This window comes from Bos indicus x Bos taurus, chromosome 8, assembly GCF_003369695.1.
Source record: "Bos indicus x Bos taurus breed Angus x Brahman F1 hybrid chromosome 8, Bos_hybrid_MaternalHap_v2.0, whole genome shotgun sequence".
Taxonomy (NCBI): domain Eukaryota; kingdom Metazoa; phylum Chordata; class Mammalia; order Artiodactyla; family Bovidae; genus Bos; species Bos indicus x Bos taurus.
Window position 1 is genome coordinate 29,193,594 of NC_040083.1, and position 21,248 is coordinate 29,214,841.

At 37.8% G+C, this 21,248-nt stretch overlaps 1 protein-coding gene across 5 annotated transcripts in view; it reads left to right on the forward strand.

Annotated features, from left to right (window-relative positions):
• FREM1 (FRAS1 related extracellular matrix 1) overlaps positions 1 to 9,802 on the forward strand; it is a 179,586-nt gene extending 169,784 nt beyond the window's left edge. For all 5 annotated transcript variants that reach the window (XM_027549207.1, XM_027549209.1, XM_027549208.1 and 2 more), the window contains 2 exons: positions 3,710 to 3,795; positions 6,918 to 9,802. In XM_027549207.1, coding sequence (XP_027405008.1) covers positions 3,710 to 3,795; positions 6,918 to 7,117 — 286 coding nt within the window. In that variant the 3' untranslated portion in view covers positions 7,118 to 9,802. The remainder of the gene's footprint in view (positions 1 to 3,709; positions 3,796 to 6,917) is intronic.
• Positions 9,803 to 21,248: the final 11,446 nt, after the last annotated feature.

The window sequence follows — 21,248 nt, forward strand, 5'->3', positions numbered from 1 at the left end:
TTAAGATGTACAACTGAAAAAATTTTCAGAACAAGAGAAAGTTTTTAGGGGGCAACTGGAGATTTTCCATCATATTTTAGAAAGTGACTCATTATCTATCAGTAATATAAACTATTTTGAAGTGTATGTTATGTATGTACCATATTGCTCCAGAAATTAAGGTATCTATCAAATACCACTTCTGATGGTATTCCAAGGTGTATAAGAGGTAAAGAAAAAATATTTGCTATGAGATTTTTAAAATATCATAAAAATGCTTCAAATTTTCTAATTTTAAGTGAAGAATAGGTATAAATATTTGACCTGATGACTTTTGTATGATGCTTCAATATGCATTTTATTTCAAAAGGACAAGAAAAATGATTATCCTAAGAACAGTTAAAAATAGAGGCATTTCAGAAAATATCTAGCAGTAGGTTAAAAACAAACTAAAAGATTTGGATCAGTCACTTTAAAAGGAACATTTTTGAATGGCAAGCCTACCTCCTTAGTATAATTTTCCTCTGAACCCCAAGACCTCCTCTATCATTCAACATGTTTTCATTCATTCTATGGGCCTCTGCTTCCCTTCACCCATTACTTTTCAGGTTCATTTGATCCTCTTCTTCTCTAACCTCTTTGCCCTGAACAATGAATATTCCCCTGGGAATTATCAATTCTTTCTATGATATAAAATTAATAGTTGCAACATGTTATAACTTGGCTATTTACTTTCTCATGAATACTGTTTAGGAGATGGTTTTAGAGTCTATAATTAGAATTAATACATATCTAGTGTGTTTTTTAGATCTCAGGGACCATTTTTCAATTCTGATTTATATTTCCTCAGGCTCTCTTGCTACCTGATGGTCCTTTACAGATGGTCATTCACAGCATGCATGTTTCAAGAAGCACAGCAAATTTTACTTTATCCTTTGCCCCTAATCAGATTGCTAACTCAACTCAATCTTTATCTCCTTTCTCCTTTCCTCCCCATTGGTGTTTTATTATTTTTTTAGCCCAGAGGAACCAGACTCCGAGATTAGGTATTTCTTGAATTTGCATATCATAATCTCATCTGCTCACTTCCTTAGGCAGTCACTGTACATTTGGTAATTCTATTATTATAGATCATTATCTCTGAAACCATTTTGGTTTCCCACAGGAGTGTCTGGAACCCCTGCTGACCTGTCCTTAAAGAGTTGGTCTAAAATATATCTATATTTAATCAAAAAGTTCTAACGAAGTAGATGTTTACTTCTAAAACTGGAAAAATTCAGGGTTATGTTTTTAATTTTACACTTTGAATGTCTTCAGATTTCAAAGATGTCAAAAGATTTTTATTTGTATGTTTCTCTATATTTTACTTTTATATCTCTATAGTATATCTGTATCTATATGGTTAATTTTCTCTCTTTTATTTGTATATATATGGGAACAAAAGGAAATGATAGGCATTTTTATAAAATGAAAATGCCTAAATATTTATTTTTGTAAATAACTGTGGCCTAACATTTTACCTATTCTAAACATAGCTCTCTTCTCCTCTTGCTCTTGCTCTTCTCAGAGCATCAATAAAGAAATCAAACTTACACTTGAGCAGCTAAAATGGATTTTGCCAAGTCTTATTTTAAAGATAGTTTCAAGGATCTTAAAGCAGAAGTAGGTGTTAAATGTCCTTGAATAAAATCTATTCCTTCCTGATAAAGACTCTGAGGCTGAAGTTACATCCATAAGGAAATTGGGGACAGAGCAGGAAGTAGAACCCAGGTCTCCCACACTCTAATATGTCACATTAATTGAAACAGCCCCTCGAACCCTCCCTTGGGCTATTTTTAATACACATTTTATATTCTGTGTTTTAAACCCTCAGCACATCAGAATTGCCATATTGGATCTGAGGGAGAGGGAAGAGAACTGGCTATCATGTCTGTTGTAACTGTCAGACAGAAGCCACAGTAAATAGAAACGTCGGAACCAAGTCACATGACCTGAATCCAGCACCATGAGGACATTCAGAGAAGTAGAAAAGTGCCTACATATCTCAGAAGGCCTAGGAGTCATCACTGCATTATACCATACGAAAGGATGGTATTAGTAGGAAAAATATCATTAAGAGATAGATTAAATTATGTTCACCATACATGATCTGGAAAAGCATTCAGAAATGAATCTAAAGCTTGGATAGTTGTAGGTAAAATGAAAAAAAAATTCAGTTCAGCAACATAAACTTGTGACAAGTATGTATTACTAATCATGGTTCTTGACTTTTAAAACATCAATAGATATTAACTAGGCAAGAAGCGTGTGGTGATTTTTTCCCCTTTTTTGTTGTTGAAACTTTTTGTATCAAAAAAGAAAAGAAAAAGAATATATCTATTGGCTTTTTGCTTAGAGTATTTTAGAGTTTTAAATGAACACTGTTGGAGAATTGGGATCAAATATTGCTTATAGGAATGACTTAGCTAGCTGCAAAAATAACTCATAAAGAATTCTTACGCCTGTTAGTGTCTGTCACGAAAAAGACAAGATATAACAATTGCTGGCAAGGATGTGGAGAGAAGGAATCCCTTATTGTTGGTAGGATTGTAAAATGGTACAGCCACCATGGAAGAATATTGAGGCCCCTCAAAAGTTAAAAATAGAATTACAGTATGATCCAGCAATTCCGCTTCTGGGAATATGTCTAAAGGAAACGACAGTACTCTGTTGAAAAGGTGAAAAGGTATCTGCACCCATGTTTATAACAGTATTTTTTTTTTACAAAGTGAAGACATGGAAGCAATGTAAGTGTCCATCAACAGATGAATCAAGTTTGTGGTTTTAAGAAGTGAGGAATTTGGGGTGGGAGAGTTGGATGAAGGTAATCAAAAGATATAAACTGCCAGTTATAAGATAAAGAATATGGCTGTGATGTGTAACAGGATTATTGTGTGATAGATGTGAAAGGTGTTAAGAGTAAATTCTAAGAATTCTCATCATAAGGAAAAAACATTTTTTGTTTTTTGTTTTTTTTTTTGGTAACTATATGAAATGGGTACTAACTAAACTTACTGTGGTAATCAAATTTCACAGTTTATGTAAGTCAAGGCACTACACTGTAAACTTTAAACATATAAAAAATACAACTACATTTTGGAGAAAACGTTTATATGTATTTGTAAGAACAGGTGCTTTAATTTCTTCATAACATACAAAGGTTTGCCAGTGAGGCTGACCTCCTTTCCCTGAGCAGGATGAAAAAGAGTCACATATATTTGGGGATTTGACTAAACACATCAAGCTCAAAATGTTGGCCTCCAGTAAGTTTATCTGGTAGCTTGGGTTACTTTACTAATCAAATTAACCAGGTAATTGCCAAATTTATGCAATTTAGAGATAAACTTCCCATGAGAGGGGTCATTTTTTGACATTAAGTAATTAATCTATATAAGTAAACAGCTGCTGATCTTCTGAAAAGGATTTGTGCTTTAAAGCCCAGATATTATAATACAGTATCACTTCTTTACTGTTATCTACCCCACCCTGTGACTTAGCATGGATGCAAGCACCCCCTCCCCCACAGATATTCATTAATATAAAAAAATGAGTATTAAAATCTTGGAAAGTTCTTTCTACATATATACCAGTTTTCTAGATGAACTAGCTTTGATTTCCATTATGCATCTCACATCAGCTGAAATGCTGAACTCCGTGTCACTGACGCTCTGACTTTTCTGTTTGTATGTAGTCACCAAGGCAGCCTTGTAACTGTCATCTCCAGGCAGCACATGAGATGGCTTTGGGACATCAGTGGAAGAAAGCCGTTTTGGATAGGCAAGTATCTGTGTTACCCTGAGGAGGGAGGCAAGACCACAAAGAGAAGGTCTCCCTTCCATGGGTCAAATAATTGTTGTCTACGATAATAAGCAATGGTTAGATGGTTAGACAGTCTATCTTTTGAAACTCATAAATGTTATTTCTAAAGGCAAAAAATTTAAAATAGTTGTAAGTAGGGAATGGTTTAATAAATTATAATATAGCCATATGAAAGAATATTAAATATATAACAATGCCTTATATTTATAGATTCATTCAACAATGGATGCATATTATATATAAAATATGTAATGTACTGCATTTGTGGCAAGGTGCTAAGTGAAAAACACAGTCTACAGTCATATGAAGCATGAAATAATTTAGAATAAAAAAGTATATATACAAGTGATATATATACACATAATATATACTTATCAGTTCAGTTCAGTTGTTAAGTCGTGTCTGACTCTTTGCAACCCCATGAACCGCAATACACCAGGCCTCCCTGTCCATCACCAACTCCCGGAGTCCACCCAAACCCATGTCCATTGAGTCGATGGTGCCATTCAACCATCTCATCCTCTGTCATCCCCTTCTCCTCCTGCCTCAATCTTTCCCAGCATCAGGGTCTTTTCCAATGAGTCAGCTCTTCGCATCCGGTGGCCAAAGTATTGGAGTTTCAGCCTCAACATCAGTCCTTCCAATGAACACCCAGGACTGATCTCCTTTAGGATGGACTGGTTGGATTTCCTTGCAGTCCAAGGGACTCTCAGGAGTCTTCTCCAACACCACAGTTCAAAAGCATCAATTCTTTGGTGCTCAGCTTTCTTTATAGTCCAACTCTCACATCCATACATGACCACTGGAAAACTCATAGCCTTGACTAGACGGACCTTGTTGACAAAGTAATGTCTCTGCTTTTTAATATGCTGTCTAGATTGGTCATAACATTCCTTCCAAGGAATAATCGTCTTTTAATTTCATGGCTGCAATCGCCATCTGCAGTGATTTTGGAGCCCAGAAAAATAAATCAGCCACTGTTTCCACTGTTTCCCCATCTATCTGCCATGAAGTGGCATTCTTTTATTGACATAAAAAGAAATAAGCCAAAGAGTTAGAAATATTTTTTTATCTCTGGTTAAGAATTATAGCTAATCCTAATTTTATCCTTTTTTTCTAAAGTTTTAATATTTTCTACAATTTTAACAGTAGTCACAAATCTTTTCAAGCCACTTTAGAAACAGAATTCTCAGGATGTCCTAAAGTAAATATTCTCACCATCTCTTCAAGATACTGTATTTAAGGAAATAATAATAAACCCACTCGGCTTCTTAAATTCTCTGTGATACTCAGTGAGTGTGTAATTCTGAAGTCATCTGAGAGTATTATGTGAAGGCTAGAAGATAAATCTTCTCTATGTCCACAATGACTGATGTCAACTTTCTAATCCCACAAAGTTTTGGGGCGTAGCATCACCTGATCAGTAATTCACAGAAACAATCCAGAAGGAGACAAGTCATTCCCAATCAAAAGTACTTCATTTTATTCTACCCCAAAATATCAAATGAGAACCAGTGGGGAGAAGGTTACATGTTGCATAACAAAGACCATTTTCACAGTCAAATTTGGTTTGTGAGCTGCCAGGTAATCCTATTGCACAGGATTCTTTTTTTTTATTATTATTCTATTGTTTTAATCTCTATTCTAAAAGAGAGTGACGAGGGGAAAATTTTTTTTATTATTTTTAAATTGGAGTGTAATTGCTTTACAATGTTGTGTTAGTTTCTATTGTACAACAGCATGAATCAGCTGTGTGTATACATCCCCTCCCTCTTGAGGGACCCCCATTTTACCCATCTAGATCATCACAGAGCATTGGGCTGAGCTCCCTGTATTATAGCAGCTCCCCACTAGCTAGCTATTTTAAACATGGTAGTATTGGCACCCCACTCCAGTACTCTTGGCTGGAAAATCCCATGGACGGACGAGCCTGGTGGGCTGCAGCCCATGGGGTCACTAAGAGTCAGACGCGACTGAGCGACTTCACTTTTACTTTTCACTTTTCTGCATTGGAGAAGGAAATGGCAACCCACTCCAGTGTTCTTGCCTGGAGAATCCCAGGGATGGGGGAGCCTGGTGGGCTGCCGTCTATGGGGTCGCACAGAGTCCAAGATAAATAAAGACACAACTGAAGTGACTTAGCAGCAGCAGTATATATATGGGGGCTTCCCTAATAGCTCAGTGGTAAAGAATTTACCTGTAATGCAGGAGACCCAGGTTTGATCCCTGGGTTGGGACGATCCCCTGCAGGAGGGCATGGCAGCCCACTCCAGTACTCTTGCCTGGAGAATTCTATGGCCAGAGGAGCCTGGCAGGCTACAGTCCCATAGGATCACAAAGAGCTGGACACGACTGAGCAGCTAAGCATAGCACAGAACACAGCACAGTATATATACATCAAATGCTACTCTCTCAATTCATCCCAGGAATGCTTCCTTAAGAAAAATTTTAAGAGCTTTGTAACATTGAAGTGTAATTTGAAAAAAAAAAAATTGCCAGTGGGAGTAGAGAGGCAAATTGAGAAAAGCTGCTTTTTATTAGAACTGTAGCAGATTAAAAAAATCTTAAGCTCCAGACTAAAAATAATACTTAATAAGCTACTTTCAAATATGATACCCAAGAATCACAAGGAAGATAAATAGACAGGAGTATATCTGTTTCCCTGTGACAGGTATTCTGCCTGTAGGAAGTATGAATAATAAGTGCCATTTATTAACACTTCTATGTCATGAGCTTTATGTGCATTATCTTATTTAATCCTCAACATAGAGCTAGTTCTACTTAGATATACATTTCTGAGATGAGAAAACTAATACTTGGAGAACTCAGAGAGGTTAAATAACCTGCCCAGATATGTTCACCTAGCAAGTGGTTGAAGCTAGGATTTGGATTCCTACCTGGCCTTACACCAAAGCCTCATAGTCTCAGGGTGTCTTAGAGGATTCCCAGGTCCCAGTCCATGCTTTAGAATGTAGGCTCACAATTGCATGTGATTACTGAGCTTAGAACAGTGGGTTGATATGACATCCAGTTGTAAAAGTAATAAAAATCATTTGGCACCCTTCTTTGGTTCATGTCAGGTTTGAATGACCAAGTGCGTGCTGGCCACTGGGAGTGGATTGGCGGTGAACCTGTGACCTTCACCAACTGGAGGAGAGGGCCCCCGCAACGTTCAAGGCATGGCAAGGACTGTGTTTTGGTTCAAAGGCCAGGAAAATGGCACACAAAGGACTGTAGGAAGGGAAAATCTCACAGTTATGTGTGCTCCAGGAAACTCTAACTGGCCCTACAAGTATCCACTTGGGATGTTTTTATCTATTTATTTCCAGGATTTGTGCATAGTACTCAATAGAAAACAGAGTGTCATGACTGATGAGGTACATTTCTTCTATCCAAGTGTTTGAAGGATTCTATCTAGTAAAGAAAAACAATAGTTCGAGGAAGATTGATAAATGAATGTTTCTTAGAGGAAAAGTTAAATTTTTTGCATCTCAGTACATTTTGAAATAAATCCTCAAGGTATTATGTGGTATAAATTTGGTTATTCTGGAGACTTCATATTTCAGTCAACAGTAATTTCATGGTCCTTGGATTTTTTTCCCCAATACTTCAAATGAACACATTCTGAAATCTATATTGCAGGTGCTTCCACCACTTCCATCTGAGTGAGGCTTACCCTGCCAGTTCATTAAATCAAGGTTGAACTGCAAAGGGTTGCTTTGTCCCTTTGGAGTCCTTTCAAATGTGAAAGCTGAGAGGCTGTGGATAAAAAGGAGAATTCTCTGTGGTGAAAAAGGAAGGCTTTAGATGGAAGAATCTGGCAGATGGAAGTTCATCTGCAAAGCTGTAGTTCAGGTAAGAATTCAGGGGTTACCTGTCCTTCAGAAGTCTACCCATCACTTCCCACGAGACAGAGCTCCTTTTCCAGTAAGATGGTTGTGCCATTCTAAAGCGAACAATTGGATTTCCCCAGCTTTACAGATTCAGGAGACATTTGAAGCAACATGAGCCTCTGTTCATCCATGCTTGTAGTACTGAGTAGCATTTCTCAAGGACATTTGGAATAAAAAGCATATATGGATGATGGTTAACATATGGAAGAAAAATATGGCTTCCTCAAAAGTGTCCCAATGAACTTTGCAGATGAATAAAGAAAAATAGTACTAAAAACAGAGTCCTTGAAAGCCTATATTCTCAGAAAGGATTTTGATATAATTTTGAGTCCTTAAATATTTAATATGTGTAGAATTGCCATGTTAACCTGATCCTCTAATGAAAAGGTACCTTATTAATTTATAATGGCAGCTGAATGAAACATTTTTGTAGCAGTAAAGCATGTTGCAGCCTTACAAGAACTCCCTTCTGAAATCAAAACTTAATTACAGGAAATTAGAAATTTATTTCTGAAACATTTACTCACAATTTTCCTCTTTTCATAATCCCTGAAAAATATGGTTGTGTCCCATGTAACTTGCTATTATGAGTACCAGAGTCACTTCAGAATCAAAACAGAGCTACCAAGCAGATCGAAGTTTTGGTGTGTATTTTATTATAATAATACCTTGAGAGAAACTAAAAGTGACTAAAGAAATTCAGTCTCATTTTTTGGATATAAAAAACAAGCGTGTTTTATTTGTACTTGTTTATCAAGATTTTGGTTAAAATAAATATTTACAAAGACAGATTGGAATGAGATTTAGACATTCTACTTCTTATAAAATTCCAACATCAGTGTGGAGTCAGGAGGCTCCTTACCTTAGGTATCACAAGTAGAATCTGAATTGCTCTGATATAGAGGTCTTCCATATGACACAAGCAGTTTCTGGTGTTGAATCAGAAGGTGTAAACCCATTTTCTGTATTAGTTGATGGCCCTTCTGATCCATGGGCCTCTGCAATGTTGAAAGATGGGATGCTGAATAAAGAAATAAGGAGTTGTTTACCTGAAGGATTGTGTCCTAGGACGCAAAGTAAATGGTCAAGGAATGAGGAATTCCTAGATCTGTATTGACTGGAAATCCAGAACCATGGCAACTGTGTAAACCTAGTCAGCGTGGTAGGTTTTATTATACATTTCTGCCGTGTCAGTGATATTAAAATGTAATTGCAAATGTTAGCACAAAGAGAGAATGCTTTGATTTTTATAGCAACTGAAAGAAATACTAGAAGAATGTTTAAATCATTCCTGGTCATGAAAACATTAATCAAGTGGTAAAATCCAACTAACTGGAAGAAGGTACAAATAAAAATTCAAGCAAGTGTGGGTGCTGAGCAATATGTGGGTGCATGACCTTCATCTCCTTCTCATGACTGGGCTTTGACTGGTGGGGGAGTAGTAGTAAATGATCATCATGGTTCTCTCCACCTTGATTGATTATTGTCATCCTTTAGGTTACGGTGGGAGTGGGAAGGAAGGAAATGGAGTAATGGTAATGATAGAATGGGAAAGGGAGATGATAGATAAGGGCAGAGTGGAGAGAAGGATTGAGTAGGAAGAGATGGGAGTTGATTGGTAGCTAAGAAAGACAGAATCAGAAAGAAAGACTTGAATGTCACCCAGTTCTTCTCTCCAGATTTGAATACTGACTCAGGAAAAGTCCCATATAATCCAAGGGCATTAACCTAGCTCAATAATGTATAGCTCTTCAGAATCTTGTGACTGTTGGTCTTTAACAAAACATACATATATGTAGTATAAATCTGCTAAACATAAACTCAAAAACATATGACAATTATTCCATCTTCTTCCAAGGGGTGGTAAAAATGAACCAGGTGGTATTTATTTACATTTTTGGGGTTTATTTTTAAGACAGCCAAAAAGAATATGCACATATTTAACAGTATGGTTCTGTATAATTTAAACCATATACTAGTGCTGATTAATTTCTGTGACAAAGCAGCATATTAATTGTACTGTACCTACTGTTATACCAAAATTAATAAAATAAGCTATTTCTAGTTCTGAATTACTATTCCTTTAGTGTTTAACATTTTATATTTATTTTACCCATTGAAGAAGAAATGGAGAAAAAAACTGAACATGTATTTTTCATCCTTACTATTTGGATCAGCCTTTCATTTTATAGCTTCCATCCATTTATCCATCCATCCAGTCATCCATCCACCATCCATTCAACAAATATTGACTGTGAAGTGCCTGATACTGTTGTAGATACTGGATATATGTAGTGGATGAGATAGAAAGTATAAAATCATGGTATGTATATATAAATTTCTAATAGTTGTTTTTAAGCATGGAGCTTTTTAAAAATATATATATATATATCAAGGAGAAAGTCACAGTGGAAGTCATTGATTGCATTATCCCTTTTCAGAATCGGAGGGAAAGCCACACTGATACAAAGAGCTCAGACCATCTTTTGTTTTATTTCTCAACTGATTAAGAAATTGGTGTGAACTTCCTGAATTTATAATCAGGTCAAGGTGTTATTGATAACAACTGTTTCAAATTTCCTATCTCCAGATCAGGTTAGGAGTGAAAGATTTCAAATCTAGCTAATTAATTTTGTTACAATTATTTTTTCCAAATAGACAAGCAATGTGTGTCTCTGTGTCTTTGAGATTTCTGGAGTAACAGGAATAAGGAAGAGAGATCTTTGATGCCATCTCCTCTAATATTATACGGCAGAAAGGACCGAAGTCCTCAGAAGTTAAAGTGAGAAGAAATCAGCACCAGAGAGCTACAGTCTTCCAGATTGTAGGCTGGGTCTCTTCTAATTATTCCATGTGTTTGTTATCACTCTGAGCAAATGGTTTATTATATTCCAGTAAAATACCTTTCAATGGTGAGTTCACCATATACCTGAAAACATTATTCTAAGTAAAAGAAGATGGACACAAAAGGCCACGTATTGAGTGATTCCCTTTATATGAAACATCCAGCTTAGGCAGAGGATTGGTGGAAGGGGAAATTGGAACTAACTGCTTATGGGAACAGGGTTCCTTTCCGAGGGAATGGAAGTGCTCTGGAATTAGACGATGGTGATGGTTGCACAACACAGTGAATACGCTAAAAACCACCGAAGTGCACACTTTAAAATGGTGCATTGTATGTTATAGGAAGTATATCTCAATAAAAAATTCTATTAAAAATCACCACATAAAAATGTATTTTAGAAAACTATAAATGGGTTGAGGTATTAGCTGTATGTTTATGCAATTCATCCAAGATACTTTTTCCAGTCTTTGCCCCAGGTCTCTCTCAGGTTTTTGTTTATTTGTTAATACAGTTGGTTAAGGGAAAGAAAATGCTGATTTGACAGAGTTTTAAATTTACAGTGCTGCTTTATTGATCTTCCTCCTCTTTCCCCCCATTAATCATGGGAGAACAGTTATTGATGGCGGCATGTGTCTGGACGCCTGTAATATCCAGAATGCCTTGATTTTCTTAAAAGTAATTTTATAAGTCTTTAGAACAGGATTGTGCAGGAAATGAATATACTGTCCTCATAACTTACACTGTTCGTTTTGAGCAGTTTTTATGGGTCTTATATATTCTGCTAGGCAATAAAATTTAGTTTATCTTAAGACAGAAAGGAACAAAAATCAACTGACACTTCCATTAAAGGCCTTATGGTAACCTGCAATACTTTTTCCGAGCAATGAAGTATATGAGTTCACCTTTTGCTTCTATTCCCATCTGTATTTTTGCTTCCCAAAGGCGATCAATCCCAACTTACCCTACAGAAGAAAAATGGAAAAAAAAAGATACATTGTCCTAAAACTAGTCAAAGGAAAGCTGGAGTGGCTATGTTATCAGAGTAAATTTTAGAGCAAAGTATATTATCAAGGATAAAAACTTACCATTTGAAGGAGTCAATAAATCAAGAAGACATATTTATGTATCTAATAACTAAGTTTAAAAATACATGAAGCAAAAACTGAGAGAAATGTAAGGAGGAATAGACAAAATCTCTAATTATAGTCAGTAATGTTAATACCCCTTTCTCAAGGATCAATAGAACAAGTAGGCAGGAAATCAGTAAGGTTATAAAAGTATGGACACTGTTAACCAAATTAACCTCATAGACATTTATCGAACACTCCACCCCAAAACAGCAGAATATACGTTCTTTTCAAGTTCTCAGGGAACATATACCAGGGCAGGCCATATTCTGGGACATAAAATGAGTCTCAATAAATTTTTAAAAATTCAAGTCAACAGCAAAATTCTGTAACGCAATTATCCTTCAATAATAAATAAATTAATTAAAAAAATTCAAGTCATACAAAGTATGTTCACTGGCGACAATGGAATTAAATGAGAAATCAATAACAGAAATATCTCTGGAAGACCCTTAAGTGTTTGGAAACTAAATTATAGACTTCTTTAATGCAGGAAGTAAAGAAGAAATCAAAGAGGAAATTAAAAAATATGGTAAACTGAATGAAAATGGAAACACATCAAAGTTTGTAGGCTACTATTAAAGCAGTACTTATGGGGAATTTTATAGCACTAAATGCCTATATTAGAAAGGAAGAAAGTATTAGCCTCAGCTTCCACTTCAAGAAGAGAGAAGACATGAGTAAGGAAATGAAAAATATCAGAACAGAAGCCAGTGAATAGAAAACAAAAATCAGTAGGGGAAAATCAGTGAAACCAATAGCTGCTTTTCTGAGAATATTGATGAAGTTGGTGAATCTCTAACCAGACTGATGAGGAAAAGATGAGAAGAGGACACAGATGGCTAATGTCAGGAATGAAAAGTAACACCAGGTGACAGCACTGTGTATTCTATAGCTACTAAAAGAAAAATAAGGGACTGTCATGAACAACTTGTATCAACAGACAACTTACATGGTCAAATTCCATGAAAGAGAGAAACTCTGAAATCTCAATCAAGAAAAAATAGGTAACCTGAAAAAACTCTAAAACTATTGCAGAAGTTGAATTTGTAGTTTCTTACAAAGAAAATTCCAGGCTCAGATAGTTTTACTATTGAATTCTACAAATATTTAAGAAAGAAATAGTTCCAAACCTACAAAAGTCAGAAATTCACAGAGTAAAGAATATTTTCTGACTCCTTCTCTAAGGCCAGTGCTACTCTGACAAGCAAATGACAACAATATTATAAGAAAAGAAAACTACAGATCAATATCCCTCATGAATATAGATGGAAAAATTCCAAAAAAGTTTTTTTGCCAATTAAAATCCAACAATGCATATAAAAGGATAATACATCCTACCCAAAACACTGTTTAAAAAAAAATGATAGGCTATGGACTTGGAGAAAATATTTACTATGCATAAATCTGATAAAGACTTGTGTGCAAACTTTATTTTTTAAAATTCCAATATATAAAATATAAGAATAAAGAGGTAGAATATTTGAACAGATACTTTACCAAAGAGAATATATAGATGAAAAATTACATGAAAATATGTTTTCCTATTAATTAGTCATGAGCACAGAAGAATTGGTGCTTTTGAACTGTGGTATTGAAGAAGACTCTTGAGAGTCCCTTGGACTGCAAGGAGATCCAACCAGTCCATCCTAAAGGAGATCAGTCCTGGGTGTTCATTGGAAGGACTGATGCTGAAGCTAAAACTCCAATACTTTGGCCACCTCATGCGAAGAGTTGACTCATTGGAAAAGACTCTGATGCTGGGAGGGATTGGGGGCAGGAGGAGAAGGGGATGACAGAGGATGAGATGGCTGGATGGCATCACCGACTCGATGGACGTGAGTTTGGGTGAACTCCGGGAGTTGGTGATGGACAGGGAGGCCTGGCGTGCTGCGATTCATGGGGTTGCAAAGAGTCAGACATGACTGAGCGACTGAACTGAACTGAAGGAATTATAAACTACAGTTGCAATAAGATAGTACTACTCTCTACTAGAATAGCTAAAATTAAAGAGGCTGACTGTACTATGTGTTGAAGGAACTAGAGCTCTCATACATTGCTGGTGGAAATATAAAATAGCCCAACAACATTGGAAAGAAATTTGGTGGTTTCTTCAAAAGTTAAACGTGTATATGATCCAACCAATCCACTCTTAGGTATTTATCCAAGAGAGAAAAATGCATATCTCCACTGAAAGACTTGTACATAAACATTCAAAGTAGCTTTATTTGTAACAGCCAGAATTGTCAACAACCATCTATTATCATACGAATGGATAAATAAATTATAGCATATCCCTATAATGAAATACTATGCAGGAGTAAAGCAAATGAGAACTTTCTACAACATGGATAATTGTTCAAATATTTATGCTGAGTGAAAGAAGCCTGACAATAAGAGAATACATAGTGTATATGTACTCCACTAACAGAAAATTCTGGAACATGCAACATAATCTATGTTGACAAAAAGGAAGTGAGGTGTTATCTGGAAATGACCGAGGAAGACAGGAAAAGACAGAGGAAGGGATTGCCAAGGGACCCATAGAAAGTTTAGCAGGGGATGGATGTGTTCAGTATTTTGATTGTACTGATAGTTTCACAGATGCACACATATATACATATCCAGCCTGCCAGTTTGGGAGATGTAAGAGACACGAGTTCGATCCCTAGGTCAGGAAGATCCCTTGGAAGAGGGCATGGCAACCCAGTCCAGTATTCTTGCCTGGAGAATCCCATGGACAGAGGAGTCTGGTAGACTCTGTGTGACATAGCGTTGCACAGAGTCAGACACAACTGAAGTGACTTAGCACATATGCACCCACACATATATGTATGTATGTGTCAAAATCTGTCCAGCCATATATTTTAAATGCATGTTGTTTATTGTATCTCATTTATCCTTCAATAAAACTGTTTAGAGAAATAAAACAATGAAATAATGTCTGCAACATCATGGAAAAGTTTCAAAAGAAAAGGAAAGCTATATGAACTGTTGTTGTTCAGTAGCAAAGTTGTGTCCAACTCTTTGTGACCCCATGAACTGCAGCATGCCAGGCTTCCCTGTCCTTCACTATCTCCCAAAGATATCTATTTCAGGGCAATACAAATTGGAACAAATTTATATGATTTAAATGTCCAACAACAGAAGAATGCTTAATGGAATATTCTGTTGCTCCATTAAAATAATTCTATTGTACAAAGTTAATTTTAAATAGCAGAGTTTAAAATACTGTGTGTACAAGTTTAATAGCCATATTACAATAGGCAAGCTGACAAGGGTGAAAAGCTTTATATAGTTTTACATCTCAATCCCACCACTGCCTAGCTATGTATTCTAACAGGTTTCTTATCTAGAAAGTGGAGGTAATAATAACTTTCTAAAGAAATTGTTGAGTGAATTAAGTGTGAAACTATGAAGAATATGCCTGGATCATACTAGGCATTCAATAAAACACATCTTTGTAAAAGTTGAAGAGCTGTAAGTATGTGTGTGTGTGTGTGTGTGTGTGTGTGTGTGTGTGTGTGTGTGTGTGATGCACAGTACTTGGAAGAGGGTGACAATTTCAAACAGTAAACAGGGGAAGAGAAGCAGGGGTGGGACAGCTGGGGTTTTGAAGTTCCATGTTACCAGTGAGAACATTCCCATGTTTTAGGACACTTTGTTGAACATAGAGGTGTTTCCAGCTGTTGGAAGAACCTAGAAGACTGATTTCTTTCTTTTTAAAACTCCGGTGTGCCTTGCTTTCATGCATGATCTTTTTTTAAAAATTGGAATATAATTACTTTGCAGTGTTGTGCTAGTTTCTGCTGTACAATGAAGTACCCATATGTATACATATACCCCCACCCTCCAGGACCTCCCTTCTACCCCGCAATCCCACCCCTCTAAGTCATCACGGAGCACTGAGCTGAGCTCCCTGTGCTATAGGGCAGCTTCCTACTAGCTACTTATTGTACACGTGGCAGTGTATTGAGGTCACATCTGATCTCCCAATTCATCCCACCCTTCACTTTCCCCGACTGTGTCCAGCCTCCTTGACCACCCACATCTCTACAAATGCAGATCTATTATACCCAAATCTAATTATAAAGAAAGAAAAGTTAGGAAATAGCTTTTCCACTGACAGAAACGATTGTTTTGCTAAAAGATTGTTTACTGGAAAGGACTTGGGTGATAGTTATTTTCTAGGAATGGTTCCCCAGTGAGGCCGTATTCTCAAAATTCCCTTTTATATTCAGTAGGTGACACACTTGCTACATATATTGAGGATTCATCAGGGCCCGAAAGAACACGTGTGTTGGTTGTTTGTGCATGCGTGCTTAGTCACTCAGTCGTGTCTGACTCTTTGTGACCCCATGGACAGTAGCCCACCAGGCTCCTTTGTCCATGGGGATTCTTTAGGCAAGAACACTGGAGTGTGTTTCTATGCCCTCCTCCAGGAGATCTTCTCAACCCCGTGTCTCCTGCATTGGCAGACAGATTCTTTACTGTCTGAGCCACGAGGGAATGTCCCACTAAATGGAGACAATGGTCGTTTGAAGTGTATGGGAGTCAAGAAAGATTCGCCTAGAAGCTGAAGGACAGAGAAGTTCAGCTGAGACTGACATCCGGGAAGTCACCTTCTTGCCTAAGATTTCCCACTGAGCAGAATCCTTAGGTCATGTGGGTGACTAGCCATGGATAGCAGGCCTCTAAGAGTTTCAGATTTGAGTCAAGAGTTGAACTTTTGCAAACGTGACGAAGGCCTGCCCAACTTTATAGCAAACTCAGGCCCAGGGTCAGGTACACAACAGAAGGCAAGCCTTACTGGAAAGTTCTGCTTTGCTTTAGCACTTTATTCTCATGATTTTTCAGTTTGTCTCATGCCACCTTATTACTTAATTCCCACACCTCGGAGGGAAAAATGTGTAATATTTTAATATTTATGTTACAGATACTTAACATTATGGTTCTGCATAGGTGTTGCCAAGATGGCAAAGCCAACCTTTATTTATAGAGGGTAGAAAATATAAATCTGTCTAAAGTCTTTCATGAAAGGAAGGTCTTAATATTTCCAGGGTTGGTTTTGGTGCCTACTCTTGGAGAGGTTTAGAGAAGCCTTGTCAGCACAAGGTGCCATTGTTTTAGCTTTCCTATCCATGGCTTGCCTTTCTTTTCCCCAAAACTTCCCTCTCTTTTGGCAACTTCTCTTTACATTCTGTCCTACATTTGGCCTCGAGACAGTTGAAAGCTTTGCAAGTTGATTTTCCGTTCCCATCTGAATTTTAGCTTAGCCGTGGAACTGTTTTCCATGTGTTTTTAATCATTTGTCCATGTGTTATGAGCTTATAGGGACAATATGGTTCCCTCAATCTGCCTGCATTGTAAAAGCAGAAACTGGCAAGGTGGCCAGTGGGGGAACAGTTTTCAGACAGATGCCCCCTACACTCATTTCTGTTGGTGATACACCATCCCCATCTTCCAACTAGAGGAAAGCAATTTATGAGCTGTGTAAAGTTCCCTAACACAAGAGTTTGCTGGCCTGAAGTTGCCTTTTCTGGGAGTATAATCATCTTTCAGAAGAGATTTGCCTGGGACCTGTGGCTGGTATGACAATGTTCAAAGACCTATTCTGAGACTGTGGCCAGGTTGGAAAATAAAGTTTTACTTTGAGTCTTCTCAGATCTAGTGGAAATTTGATTTTAAAATAAAGTCTAAACACAGAGAATTAAAGATAAGCTCTCTAGGACAAAGTGATACCTCTTAGAAAGTAAAGCATGACAAGGACCCATGGCAGAAATTGCTGTCCAAAATTTTTCCTGGATTTGATGTGTTGAAGCCAACATTCATTAACCTAAGTGTAGAGTGAGGCGCCAGGAAGGGGAAAGAAGCAGAAAAACGCATCCAGCAAAATTCCTGTTCTCCAAGTTGCTGACTGTGCAGTCTCCAGCAAACATCGACCTCGCCTCTGAGGAGCCTCTGAGGAAGACACACATGCGTTCAAATGGAGCCAACGCCGAGGAATCACTAAATGGCAGGGTAAAGAAGGAGCTGCAAATAAATCCTGGTGTTCTGGGTGAGGTGAAAGTGAAGTGAAAGTGTTAGTTGCTGTCATGTCCCACTCTTTGCTATCCCATGGACTGTGGTCCACTAGGCTCCTCTGTCCATGGGATTCTCTAGGTGAAAATACGGAGTGGATTGCCATTCCCCTTTCCAGGGAATCTTTCCAACCCAAGGCTCAAACCTGGGTCTCCTGCACTGCAGGCAGATTCTTCTCCATCTGAGGTACCAGGGAAACCCTATGGGTGAGGTGACTCTTAGTAAAACTTCTATTCACCAGAAAGCTGGTTCAATGACAGGTCAGCTCCTGGAGGTTAAGATTTCAGGTTTCTCGTAGCTCTTTTGCCCACTCTGACCTCCCATTCTTTCACCATTTTATTTAGGACCAAGTTCCTAAGAAATGAGTTTAATGTTGCAGAGCATTCCAGTAGCTACACGGAGTCATGGGTGATCCTGGGAAGAAAGATTTAAAGGAGTGCTGGAGCAAAAAGCTAGACTTCAGTGGGTTGATATGTCCGCGGAAGTGAGGAAGTGGAGTTTGGGCTTGGACAATTTTTTTCCAATATTTGCCTGGGAAGGCAGAAGACACCACTGAAGAATAGAACCTGGAAATTGCTGTGAAATCAAAGAGGCATTTTTAAAAGCTTCAAAACAAGCACACAATGAAGACTAGAGAATTATAGATATTCATTCATTCATTTTAAACAAGTATTTTTGAACATCTACTACAAGAAAGACCTGAGATGGTGACTAATAAAGGCAGAACCCCTGCTTTCGTGGACTTCAAAATCCAAACTGGAGACAAATATTAAATGTTCACACAAGTAATTATTCAACTGCAGTTCTGCTGGCACCATTATAAGGATGAAGCAGAAAACAAATGCTGTGGAAACAATTGAGAGAATAGAAGCCACAGAAAGTTGGCCTGAGAAAGTGGAATCTGACATTCAGTCTAGAGGTGGAGCAATTCCTGGGGATAAGAGGGGTCAGAATGTAAAGGGGGTGGAGAGGCCTGTTGAGTGGAAGTTACCAGGCTGCAGTCAGGGTGTTGAATAGGACATCATGTAACACTGACGGCAGGTTATTTGTTCAGACCCGTCCTGAATTTACCCAGGATGCTGAAGTGCATCCTGAAGTCACCCAGGCTGACAATAGGATTTGGGGTGAAGAGAAAGGCAATGAGCCAGATGAGGAAGGCAGGACAGGCAGGATTGTTTCTGGCAAGGTTTAGGGACATGAAGTCAAGTCCCTGAGATCATGTTGCTTATAAACTGTAAGGGCAGAGCCAGGAATCAGATAAAGTTTTTCTGGCTTCAAATCTGAAGCCACTTCCACTTATGTTACTCTCTCTCAGCTTTCTGCAGTGGAAGTTGATGAGGGTAAATTTTAAGAAATGGCAAGAAGGTGATGACAGAGGTTTAGGATCAGTGAAGACATCCTGGACTGACTATAACTAGAGGCTGTGGGTGGTGAGGGATGGATGGATGGTGGAGGGTGGGGCGCAGGGGGGCCTCGGCCGCCTCGGCCTACTTTTCAGATTTATAGGAACCCTCTCTGCCATCTTGGTAGGTAGCTTATTTGTCAAATTTAGGTATTGTCCATGACTTGTGCATGGTAATAGATACAACTTATTTGTCAAATTTAGGTATTGTCCATGACTTGTGCACGGTAATAGATACAACTTATTTGTCATATTTAGGTATTGTCCATGACTTGTGCACGGTAATAGATACAGTCCCAGTAGCAAAAAATAAAATGCTTCCTCATGGTATGGGAGTGATTTGGACACAGAGCAGTAAGTTCGCTGAAACTCAATAATCTGACCGTAAAAGGCAATGCTGGAATCAGTGCCTCAATGTGGAAATAGAGAAGTTTTATAATATGGTACACCATTTGGTATTTGTCCTTTTCTATTGGCTACATTTTTTTTTCTTCAAGTGGTGTATTAGTTTGCCATCGCTGCCATCACAAAGTACCACAGGCCTGGTGGCTTAAATGGTGCAGATTTGTTTTTTCAGTTTTAGAGGCGGCAAGTCGAAGTCATCGTGTTTGTAAGATTGCTTCCTTCTTTCCTTGGCATGTAGACAGCCATCTTCTTATGTCTTCACGTGGTCTTTCTTCTGTGTGTGTCTTTGTCCCAATCTCTCTTTTTTTTTTTTAATGAAGACATCGATCTTACTGGTTTAGGACCCACCATAGTGGCTTCACTTTAATTTAATTACCTCTTTAAAGGCCCTATTTTCAAAAACAGTCACGTCTGAGGTACTGGGGGTTATGACTTCAACATATGAATATGGGCAGGGGGGACACAAGTAACTTTTTTTAATAGTTTAATCTTTGTTCACTTATGCAAAGGTTTTTAATTAAAATTTGGCTTAAATTTCCACTTTCCCTGATGTCCATCAGTGGCTCTTGCACATTAAAGTATTTTAATTTAAAATTTTACTTATTTGTTTTATTTTAAAAGATTGACTATAAATAGTTGACAACAGTGATGGCCGCATGGCAGGACAGCGGGCCTGGGAGGTCAAAGGAAGGCTTACCTTTTATCATACAACTTTTTTTATGATCTCAATCTTGTTACTATACCTATGTATTACCTAATCAAAAATAAAATAAAATATTTGCATGACATGTACTGTACTACATTGTGCAATCTTTATTTGCAAATATTTATCAAGTAAAGTGAGCAGAAACACAGTCCACTGTGCTTTGGGACCTGAAAGTCCCCCATCAGTATAGTATTGGTGTCTGCCTTGGTTTTCCTTGTGTAACTCATTTTGGATAAACTCCCTCTAGATTGCAAACTTCACTAGGCTTGGACAAGGACACTCTTGCTAATTTATCCCCAGGACCTAGCACAGAGTTGACACTCAGATATATTCTGTGTGAATGAGTGTATTCATGAGTCCGATAAATGAAAGCCCCTCCTTTGGAGATAAAGGACTTCCTAATGTTTTCTTCCTGTAGAAAGTGGCAGGGAAGAGAGTGCAGGGGGAGAATTTTATGTTTTAAATAAATTACTAAACTAAATCATGATGATAAAGGGTTTAAGGCGAAATCACTCACTCTTAAACCTTAAATTTGCTGCCTTCCTTGTTCTTTGGTAAAGGAAAGATTCTGCCTTCTTCTGAATTCTTTTGAAATAATCTAAATTCCGATGGTCCTGTTGCTACTCTATATTTTGAAAAGACAGATAGTTGTGAAGCAGTGGCATGTGCTCTAAACAGATTTCCTCCACAAATCCATCCACCCAGATTCCCCTTTCTGTCGCTCTGTTTAGCCCTAATGCCTACCTCCTGCCCGAATACTGCCTCTCACCTTTTGTTGATTTAGGTGTGGGATTTTTAGAAAAGAACTGTTTTCCCTTGGAGAGCATTATACTGCTTTTAGCTTCTTTCTGAGAGTCTGAAAGAGGGACAGAAAGCATGTCTGTTACCGTTCTCTCACAGACACGCTGGGGAGCTCCTGAAGACAGCCTAGTGCCCACACCAACAGGCCAAG